Source organism: Hyla sarda, chromosome 2 (genome assembly GCF_029499605.1).
Source record: "Hyla sarda isolate aHylSar1 chromosome 2, aHylSar1.hap1, whole genome shotgun sequence".
Lineage (NCBI taxonomy): Eukaryota > Metazoa > Chordata > Amphibia > Anura > Hylidae > Hyla > Hyla sarda.
This window is the reverse complement of record NC_079190.1, coordinates 480,817,779-480,829,631: the sequence shown is the minus strand read 5'-3', so window position 1 is coordinate 480,829,631 and position 11,853 is coordinate 480,817,779. Positions and strand designations below refer to the sequence as shown.

The window sequence follows — 11,853 nt, the reverse complement described above, 5'->3', positions numbered from 1 at the left end:
AAGGTACCCCATAAGTTGACCTGAAGTGTACTACCGGCAAACTACAATGCTCAGAAGAGAAGGAGTCATATTTGGCTTTTTGAGAGCAAATTTTGCTCGGGGGCATGTTGCATTTAGGAAGCCCCTATGGTGCCAGGACAGCAAAAAAAAAAAAAAAAACACATGGCATACCATTTTGGAAACTAGACCCCTTGAGGAATGTAACAAGAAATAAAGTGAGCCTTAATACCCCACAGGGGTTTCACAACTTTTGCATACGTAAAAAAAAAAAAAAATTTACTAAAATGTGTGTTTCCCCCCCAAACTTCACATTTTTGCAAGGGTTAATAGCAGAAAATACCCCCCAAAATTTGTAACCCCATCTCTTCTGAGTATGGAGGTACCCCATAAGTTGACCTGAAGTGCACTACGGGCAAACTACAATGCTCAGAAGAGAAGGAGTCATATTTGGCTTTTTGAGAGCAAATTTTGCTCGGGGGGCATGTCGCATTTAGGAAGCCCCTATGGTGCCAGGACAGCAAAATAACCCCCACATGGCATACCATTTTGGAAACTAGACCCCTTGAGGAACGTAACAAGGCATAAAGTGAGCATTTAACCCCCCCCCCCCCCCCCACTGGTGTCTGTCAGATCTTTGGAACAGTGGGCTGTACAAAATTTTTAATTTGCACAGCCCACTGTTCCAGAGATCTGTCAGACACAAGTGGGGTAAAAATTCTCACTGCACCCCTCATTACATTCCGTGAGGGGTGTAGTTTCCGAAATGGGGTCACATGTGGGGTTTTGTTTTTTTTGCGTTTGTCAAAACTGCTGTAACAATCAGCCACCCCTGTGCAAATCACCTCAAATGTACATGGCGCACTCTCCCTTCTGGGCCTTGTTGCGCGCTATTAACCCTTCAGACGTGGTGATCAAAGTTGACCGCCGTGTGTGAAAGTAAACGCTTCCCGGCAGCTCAGTCGGGCTGATCGGGACATCGCGATAAAATTGTGATGTTTCGATCAGCTGGGACGCAGGCGGAGGTCTCCTTACCTGTCTTCGCGGCGTCCGATCGGGGTTTGATTGCTCCAAGCCTGAGCTACAGGCTTGAGCAATCGAGCCCCTATCTCGCTGATCCATGCAAAGCTATGGCTCTTCAGGGATCAGCATAAGAGATCAGTGTGTGCAGTGCTATAGCTCCCTATGGGAGCTATAACACTTCAAAAAAAACGTGAAAAAAAAAAAGTTAACAAAGGTCATTTAACCCCTTCCCTAATAAAAGTTTGAATCACCCCCCTTTTCCCATAAAAAAAAAACATGTGGAAAAAAATTCCAAAGTCCAAAATAGTGTATTTTTGGTCACTTTTAATATCATGAAAAAATGAATAAAAAGCGATCAAAAAGTCCAATCAATACAAAAATAGTAACAATAAAAACTTCAGAACACAGCGCAAAAAATTAGTCCTCATACCGGCCCGTACGCGGAAAAATAAAAAAGTTATAGGGGTTAGAAAATGAGAATTTTTTACATATAAATTTTCCTGCTTGTAGTTATGATTTTTTTACGAAGTACGACAATATCCAACCTATATAAGTAGGGTATCATTTTAACTGTATGGACCTACAGAATAAAGACAAGGTGTTATTTGTACCGAAAAATGCACTGCGTAGAAACGGAAGCCCCCAAAAGTACAAAATGACATTTTTATTCAATTTTGTCGCACAATTAATTTTTTTTCCATTTCGCCGTGGATTTTTGGGTAAAATGACTAATGTCACTGCAAATTAGAATTGGTGACACAAAAAATAAGCGACATATGGAATTTTATGTGCAAAATTGAAAGCGTTAAGATTTTTAGAAGGTGATGAGGAAAAAATGCAAAAACGGAAAAACGCTGAGTCCTTAAGGGGTTAAAGAGTACCTATCATATCACAGAAAAAAAAATAACGCTTATATATGTCACTCACAAGGCCATGCAGATGCTTTATGTGTCTTTTATGTGTCTACCTTCTGTATTTGGCTTACCGTACAAATCCTTCTGTTTTGCTGCACACTCATTCTGATATCCACTGCTCAAGCACTGAGCCTGTCCTCACACACCATGTATTCCCTTCCTCCCTGAGTCAGCTGTGCTGGGTCTCTTATGAAATGACTGCAGGCTTCTGTAACCCCCTCCTTTCTGTTAACATGCTGCAATCTGATAGGACAGGAGTGAGCACAGAGGAGTGCTAGTCCCGCCCTCACTTCCTGGACTTTGTTCCAGCCTGTGCTTCAGCTGGGACAAAGATCATGTTCTGGATGGTATCGTGACCCCTAGTGTTTATTTATTTTTTTCATAAGCCATGATTTCTATAAAAAGGAGTTACATTTTTTTATGAAGTACAATAGCAAGGTTAATGTTTTGCCATGATGTACAACATTTAAAAAGTTTTAGATTCTTACAGTGTCCATTTAAAGGGAATCTGTATTTAATTCTAAGAGCTCAAATGTCAAAGAGGTGGGGCTGAGTTATAGACTGGCATGTCTATTCGCTTACCCTCAGCTCCCAGACCCTCCCAGATCTACAGAGCCCTATATGTCAATCAAGGAGGGGCTGAGAGGTGAGGGCAGGAAAGAAGGCCTGCCAGGCTGTGGCACTTGAGAAGCTCAGCTCCACCTCCTTGACGCTTTCAAGTTAAATGGAATCTGTCTCATATTAATGATATAAGCTGCAGACACCATCAACTAGGTGACAGGAGAGTTACATCACACATACCTTTGTTAGGCTGCTTTCACACTATGAAAAGAACCCGTTATATAACAGCCGTTATAAAATAGCGGGCGATCGCAGGGTTAAACCGCCATTAGAAAATCCCGTTATCGCCCGTTATTCATATCGGCGTTATTTTATGACGGGAGAAATAGTGCATGCACTATTTCTTTCGTTCAACCTCCCGTCATAAAATAACGCCCGTTCTGAATAACGGGCGATAACGGGTTAAAATGGCTATTAGAAAAATCCCATAGACTATTATGGGATTTTCTAACGTATGTTAGGGATTTTCTAATGGCGGTTTAACCCGCGATCGCCCGCTATTTTATAACGGGTGTTATATAACAGGTTCTTTTCATAGTGTGAAAGCAGCCTTAGTTTGCCAAAACTTATAAAATGAGGATTTTCTCTCTGGGCTCAAGTATCAAGGAGGCGGGGCTGAACTGTTTCAATTCCACAGTATTGCTTGCCTCCTAGGTCCTCCCCCCATCTTTTTCCTGGTTGATTGACATATACGGCATCAAACCGTGTCGCCAAATCTTACACAATACAGAGGCACTTAAAGGGGTTATCCAGGAAAAAACTTTTATATATATATATATATATATATATATTGGCTACAGAAAGTTAAACAGATTTGTAATTTACTTTTATTAAAAAATATTATTACTTTCAGTACTTATGAGCTTCTGAAGTTGAGTTGTTCTTTTCTGTCTAAGTTCTCTCTGATGATACGTGTCTTGGGAACCGCCCAGTTTAGAAGAGGTTTGCTATGGGGATTTGCTTCTAAACTGGGCGGTTCCCAAGACACTTGTCATCAGAGAGCACTTAGACAGAAACGAGCAACTCAACTTCAGAAGCTCATAAGTACTGAAAGGATTAAGATTTTTTTAATAGAAGTAATTTACAAATCAGTTTAACATTCTGGAGCCAGTTGACATTTAAACATTTTTTTTTTCCTGGATAACCCCTTTAAGCAACTTGGCCCAGTCTCCTTGACACTTGAGCAGTCTTCTTGACACTGCTGCAAAACTACAATTCCGAGCATGCCTGGACAGACTGTCCGGGCATGCTGGGAGTTGTAATTTTGCAACAGCTGGAGGCACACAAGTTGAAAAACTCTGCTCTAATATAATATAGTATGTCATGAATGTTGTTTTCCCCATAGATCTGGTGTCTGATCCAGGGATGACTGGACTACAAGCATTACTGCACCTGTCTCTTCAGCCTCTGTTAGGTACGTACATCTAGTATTGCTCGCGAATATTCGCAACGCGAATTTTATTCGAGAATATCGCATATTCGCGAATTTGCGAATATTCGCAAATATAGCACTATATATTCGCAATTATGAATATTCAGGTTTTTTTGTTTTGTTTTTTCACAGTACACATCACAGTGATCACCCTCTCTGCTTCCAGCTTGTGTGGTGTAAAGAAGGTTCTAATACTACTGTGTGAGACTGGCGTGCAAATTTTCGCATATGCAAATTTTCACATATGCAAATTGTATATGCAAATTCCGCATATGCTAATTTTTGCATGCGCGAATTTTCGCATATGCGGAAATAAAACGCGAATATTACGAATATGCGAATTTAGGGAATATATGATGAATATTCGTCGATATATTCGCAAAATATCACGAATTCGAATATGGCCTATGCCGCTCAACACTACGTACATCCTCTTAAGATGAATTATTCTTGGGTTGAGGGATTTAATTATTTTTTATAGCTAATAATAGGATTATTTCTTTTTGTCCCTACAGTATCGTTGTTCTTACTACCACCAACAAACCTCAAACTCCAGTCTCAAAATTTTCAGCACATCCTGACCTGGAATGAACCAAATGATGGACCTCTTATCTACTATGATGTCTTCTACTCGACTCAATTCAATCAGTAGGTCTTGGAAAAGCCTCTCTTGGTTTGAATGTGTTTTAGATTCAATGGCTGATACGGATTTGGCCCTACGTGTCCTGTGCCAGATGAAGTGTGCCAGATCCATGGTGTATAAGGGATTAAGTAGCGATCCATAACATCATCAATTACCTCCATGAACCATATAGTTTTTTTAACAGGAGCCCCTGCTCTTATGCAGTTAACAGCGATGCTATGCATCGCTATTAACTGCATAAGAGCAGGGACTCCTGTCAAAATAACAGGAGTCCCTGCTCGTCACATAGTTTCCATGGTATCTTATGCTAGGGTCATCATGAAAACGAATGTTTTTTTATTATTATTTCCATCTTTTTTTGCACATTTGAAGGCCATTTGGTGGCTACATCTTACTAGCATAGTTTTATTGAATGGATTCTGTTAGCTATATTTGATACTAAGAGCTGTAGACACAGTTGGATAAAAGTAAGGTGTCATGCACAGTGAAGAAATTCTTCAAAAAAAAAATCAGACCTTCATGCTCAATTTTACAGCAGAAATAAGCATTAAAAATCAAAGTCCCTGTCACTGTGGGCAGGGATAAGTGTGGCCCTGAACTGACTCACATTTTCTCTCCCTGCCTAATGGGGTGCCCACCTCCTTAATAGGGTGTACCCAACCACGTTTCCGGCCCCTACTCTACTAAGGTGCAGGGCGTAGTGAAGTCAAAGGAACAAACAATACAGTATGGAAGTCAGAGAAAACAGTTATTGGAGCACTTACAAACAGGGTAGGCACAAACAAATATCTAATTAGGGTCAAGCAAGCCAAGTCAGTAACAGAGAGAGCGGTGTGGATCACAATCAAAATGCACTAGAGTTGTTAGGAAACAGGCCAAGAATATACACAAGTTACACAGGGATAGCAAACCAGAGCAAGAGATAAGGAAAATATCCTTTATCACAGGTAAGAACATGGAGACAGAGTGCAGCTTAAATAAGACAGCTTAGGATAGTGTGGATGCTCATACTGGACTTGATTGACCAGTCGCCTACATCTCCTGATTGTTGTCATGGTGACAGGCGAGGCCACAGACGAACAGGAAGGGCTGGAGCTGCTCCAGAGCAAGAGACCAACACGTCTATTACAGTCCTATTAAATAAAAAGCTTTTCTGGGAGGATTCCACCAAAAATAATGAACTGTTCAAAAATGAAGTGTTCATTCTTTCAACAGAATCAAATTCCAATATGGAACTTCTGCTGTAAGCAAAATCCGTTCTAATTCCAAATGGGGTTTCTGTAGTGTGCATGGGTTCTATGTAGGGTTGCCACCTTTCCCTCAGAAAAATACCGGTCATGGGTGTGGCTATGTGGGGGTGGAGCTACAAAAGGGGAGGGGCCAGATTGCACAGGGGCTGAGGGATCAGGGGTTTAAGAAATGGCATGGGGGATGGGAGGGGGGTTTAAGAAATGGCATAGGGGATTGGAGGGATACAATATATATGTGGGGGGAATTTTCCTATATCGCACAAAAAAAATTACATTTAGAGAATACCTACCAAAACCCTATTTATGCCAGCAGCGGCGGAAGTGGTGGTGCGCGACAGCAACGCTGGCTCTCTCTGATGACGAGTGACGTCCCCCTGCGCAACGTCAGATAAACAGGCTAATCAGACAGTATCACACATGACAGGATTAGATGCACAGGCTCAGCAGACAGTATCACACATAACAGGATTAGATACACAGGCTCAGCAGACAGTATCACACATGACAGATTTAGATGCACAGGCTCAGCAGACAGTATCACACATGACAGGATTAGATGCACAGGCTCAGCTCACAGTATCACACATGACAGGATTAGATACACAGGCTCAGCAGACAGTATCGCACATGACAGGATTAGATACACAGGCTCATCAGGCAGTATCGCACATGACAGGATTAGATACACAGGCTCATATACCACATGACAGAATTAGATACACAGGCTCAGCAGACAGTATCGCACATGACAGGATTAGATACAGAGCGCAGCAGATAGTTTCATACATTAAAACATTAAATCAGTGTTTCCCAACCAGGGTGCCTCCAGCTATTGCAAAACTACAACTCCCAGCATGCCCGGACAGCCAAAGGCTGTCTGGGCATGCTGGGAGTAATAGTTTTGCAACAGCTGGAGGCACCCTGGTTGGGAAACACTGCATTAAATACACAATTTTGCAGAGAGGTCTCACCAGTCTCTTGTCTTCACTTTCTCCTTTCCCCGGGCGGCTCCAGGTTAAGGAATGTCTGGGGTTGAGGAGGAATGGGGTGGGCAATTATTTATCCCATGGGGCCACATGAGAAACTAAAAATATTGTGGAGGGTCGGGTAGTTTTTCCCCAGATCAGGCAGCATAGTTGTCCCCCAGATTAGGAGCATAGTTGTCCCCCAGATTAGGAGCATAGTTGTCCCCCAGATTAGGAGCATAGTTGTCCCCCAGATTAGGCAGCATAGTTGTCCCCCAGATTAGGCAGCATAGTTGTCCCCCAGATTAGGAGCATAGTTGTCCCCCAGGTTAGGAGCATAGTTGTCCCCCAGATTAGGCAGCATAGTTGTCCCCCAGATTAGGAGCATAGTTGTCCCCCAGATTAGGAAGCATAGTTGTCCCCCAGATTAGGAGCATAGTTGTCCCCCAGATTAGGAGCATAGTTGTCCCCCAGATTAGGAGCATAGTTGTACCCCAGTTGTCCCCCAGATTAGGAGCATAGTTGTACCCCAGTTGTCCCCCAGATTAGGAGCATAGTTGTACCCCAGTTGTCCCCCAGATTAGGCAGTATAGTTGTCCCCCAGATTAGGCAGCATACTTGTCCCCCAGATTAGGCAGCATAGTTGTCCCCCAGATTAGGCAGCATAGTTGTCCCCCAGATTAGGCAGCATAGTTGTCCCCCAGATTAGGCAGCATAGTTGTCCCCCAGATTAGGCAGCATAGTTGTCCCCCAGATTAGGCAGCATAGTTGTACCCCAGTTGTCCCCCAGATTAGGCAGCATAGTTGTCCCCCAGATTAGGCAGTTTACCCCCCCCCCCCCCCCCTACACACACACACACACACACACACACATATATACACAGACACATAGAGACACATACACAGACACATGTATACAGACACATATATATACACAGACACATATATATACACAGACACATATATACACACAGACACATGTATACACAGACACATATATACACACACACATATACACACAGACACTCACCCGCCCTGCGCTGCAGAGGGAGACAGAATACACGGCCTCTCCCCTCCCTGCTCTGCCTATGGAGGGTTGTAAGACTGCACGGGGCAGAGGGAAGGCGGGGGAGGGGGAGACAGGAGACAGGAGGTGCACGCCCCCTCCCCAGCACTGTACAGTCTCTTCCTGTCATCGCACGGAGCTCTCCCTGTCACAGGCTGCTGGTGTCAGACCTGGGCATTGTACGGCCGGTCATGAAAGCAGTGCTCTTCTGGGGATGCTGCTCCGTCCGCCCCTGTCAGTGAATGAAAAATACCGGCCATTGCATGGCCGGTATTTTTCATCCAAACTTACCGGCACAGCCCGGAATGTAGATGAAAATACCGGCTGTGCCGGTAAAATACCGGCAGGGTGGCAACCCTAGTTCTATGGGGCACATTTATTATTGGCTTTACACCACTTCAGTGTTCTAAATCTCCCTGCAGTTTAAAGGATAGGGGATAAGATGTCTGATCGCGGGGGTATCACCGTTGGGGACCCCCACGATCTTGGCTGCGGCACACCAGACATCTGGTGCCGGATGACTGGCGATGCAGGGCGGAGGCTTGTGATATCACGCCCCCTCCCATAGACTTGCTTTGAGGGGGCGTGGCCGTGATGTCACGAGCGGGGCACTGGGTGCAGCAGGGAGATCGCGGGGGTCCCCAGCGGCGGGACACCCTCAATCAGATAAGATGTCTAGGGGTGGAGTACCCCTTTAAACCAATCTCTGCAGCCCACTGGCATCTATAATTGAGCAAAATTTTGTCCCATGCGCCTTTTTGGTATATTTTGAGCAGCTGTGCAAACAATACACCAAGCAAACAGGTAAAATCTTTACTCCCTTACACCAACATTGATAAATGTCCCGCTATGGGTATAAAAGCAAGCTGTACATGTCCTGGAACTGATTTTCTGATGACACACTCCCTTTCATTTCCAACACTTATTAACCCATGACTTCCTCTTTGTTTTCTTGCAGTAGCCCTTTTGTTCGAGCTAAAAAGTGCACTAATATCACGACACAACGCTGTGACCTGACAAAGGATTTCACGGACATTTTAGAAGAGTACGTCACAGGAGTTCAAAGTTTTACTCACTATGAAAGAACAAACTTAACAATCTTACCAAAGCCCCTAAATCCACTAATGGACAGTAAGTTCACGTATGTTTACGTCTATACGTCTAGTCAGCCTACTTGGATTCATAACAGCCGACGTGGCAACTACTGTATATTATTGCAAATAATGCAAAGACGCAGCAGTGGGCTCTAAGATTTATGCAAACATTGATTTTTATTATTGGAAAATGCATTATTACTATATTCCTTATATGTGTGAAGTTATTAGACCAACCTCATTCACATGGGACCCTCCACTATGCATTATACTTGTATAACAGGAGAATCACCTGTCTATTGTCTAAGCCTTACAATACTGTAACTATTCAGGGTAAATAGTAACCAGTCTTATTGTAATGTAATCAAAAATATCCTTTGACTGCAGGGATGTAAAAAGAAATTCTATGGACCTAAAGCAAAATCTAGCATGGGCCCCGCTCCCTACGTCACTGTAAATTTATTACAAACCATTATATAACATAGGAACATAGTAACATAGTTCATGAGGTTGAAAAAAGACCAGAGTCCATCAAGTTCAACCTGTATCCCTAATGAGTCCCTACTGAGTTGATCCAGAGGAAGGCAAAAAACCCTCATACTAGAGGTAAAAATTCCTTCCCGACTCCAAATATGGCATCAGAATAAATCCCTGGATCAACGTTCTGTCCCTATAAATCTAGTATACATAACCAGCGATGTTATTATTCTCCAAGAATGCATCCAGACCCCTTTTGAACTCTATTACACATAGATCAGAACTAATAGGGCGAGCACTGGTACATGGATCAATCGTGAAAAGCCATTCAAAAGCTCAATACATTTCTGCTGAATGCACTGCACTGCTGTATCCACCACCCATAGACTAATATGGCCTCCATGATCTTGTTACATTTCCGAATCCTCCCAGTTCACTGCCCCCATCATGATAAACCACCCTCTGCCTTTATTTTTTATAATTTTTTCAATTTTCTACCTTGATCTTGCTCGGTATTTTCTGCTCAGTAAGATTCACAGACTGGGAAGGGGCGTTCACCAGCAAGCGTGACATCATCTGAAGCCATACAGGGGAGAACTTCCTCCCTTACTCTGCTACACACGGCTTAGAGCAGTTCAGTGTGAGATGAGCTATGATTGGCTAAGGCTGCACAATTCTCCCCCCTCCCCCCCCCCCAGCACTTCAGACTGCATTTCCTGATTTCAGACTTCTGCCAGGCCTGCAGGAGTCCAAAGTCTGTGCAAGAGATGGAGTGGGGGAATATGCTCTGGACAAATAGGGAGACACCTAGTGGCAGCTTCTTTAAACACAAATAAAACATAGAAAACTTCATTTTTTTAAACAGAGTACATTAGAAATTGCAATAGCAAAAATAAATTTTAATGAGAGGGCCTATTTAAGGGCTCATTCACATGAGTGGATTTCGTTTCAAACTCGCAGCGGGTTTCCCACTGTAAGTTTAAAGGGGCGGTATCTCCACAGGCTGTACGCAACTGATTTTCCGCAGCAGACCCGCTTGATTCCGCTGCTGAAAATTAGCTGCAGACAGCCCACGGAGAGCCCACCCCTTTCAAACTTTCAAGTTATGAACGCACTTACACACTCTCCTTGTCTTCTGATCTGTTCTGTAATGGTCGGGTTCTTGGGAGCATGCATTTTAGGACCCAGCTCTATCCATCTCCTGCCTCAATAGACATCAATGAGAAGCTCCAGGGCATGCTCAGTAGCCCTGGCAGCAACAAAAGGAAAAAGATGGGCACCATTACAATAAGTAACATCGGGGTGTATGAATTGCCAGATAATACAACAAGAGAAGAGAAAAAAGACTGGCAATTATAAATGCTTACATGCCACCAAATTGTGTAAAGTCAAATAAGCTTTATCAATCATATAGAATGCACATATGTTTAAAACCACTTAAAACTATAAACACATCAGTGTGGAGGATACAATATATTATCTGCTACACTCACCCCTATAGGGAGACATAATAGCCAGCGAGGGTCACAAGCACTGAGCCTGCCCTCACTCACCATGCATTCACTTCCTTCCTGAGTCTGCTGTGCTGTGCCTCTTCATCCAATCACTGCAGGCTGCTCTGTAACCCCCTCCTCTCTGTTTTCATACTGCAGTCTGATAGGACAGGAGTGAGCACAGAGAAGTGTTAGTCCCACCATCACTTCCTGTACTTTGTCCCAGTCTGTGCTTCAGCTTGGACAAAGATGATGATGCGGCCAGACAGAATTTATCTATGGGGACCCCTAGTGGTCTTTTTTTTTTTTTTTTTTTTTTATATAAACCATGATTTCTATAAAAAGGAAATAACATTTTATTTTTTTATGAAGTATATTAGAAAGGTTAATGTTTTCCCAAGATGTACAACATATAGAAAGTTTTTGATTCTGACAGTGCCCATTTATCTCTTTGCCCTGTTGACCATTTTATTTCAGCTGAGGTGGGTCCTCCCATAGTGGACATCGCAGCATGTGACAAATGTGTGGAACTTTCCATCCACCCCCCAATCTCTTACTTATGGAATGAGAAGGAGCAGCGTAATGTTACAATGCTGTCAAAGGATGTTTTTAATAAAATGGATTATGTGGTTCACATGGTACCGTCTACGGATGTAAGTAGAGTCCTAACATAAGGAGTGTGAACATAGTAAATGTCACCTGTATATCTTTCCTCTAGATACAGTTTATCTACAAAACAGAAGACATATAAGACTTTGTTTGTCACCACAGTTGATGTAAAGCTGTTGGCTTTTGCACTCGAAGTAGGGATGGACTGACTGCTCCAGATATAGGGCACAAAGCATTCGGGGAGCTTCTGTTCACCACCCAAAAACTGC

The 11,853-nt window shown here is 43.2% G+C and overlaps 1 protein-coding gene across 1 annotated transcript in view; it reads left to right on the top strand.

Annotated features, from left to right (window-relative positions):
• Positions 1-2,235: 2,235 nt before the first annotated feature.
• Positions 2,236-11,853, top strand: part of LOC130357503 (interferon alpha/beta receptor 2-like) — an 89,531-nt gene continuing 79,913 nt past the window's right edge. Inside the window, exons 1-5 of the mRNA XM_056560200.1 lie at positions 2,236-2,281; positions 3,901-3,969; positions 4,503-4,635; positions 8,870-9,042; positions 11,453-11,628. Of these exons, the coding sequence (XP_056416175.1) occupies positions 3,921-3,969; positions 4,503-4,635; positions 8,870-9,042; positions 11,453-11,628 (531 nt within the window). The 5' untranslated portion in view covers positions 2,236-2,281; positions 3,901-3,920. The remainder of the gene's footprint in view (positions 2,282-3,900; positions 3,970-4,502; positions 4,636-8,869; positions 9,043-11,452; positions 11,629-11,853) is intronic.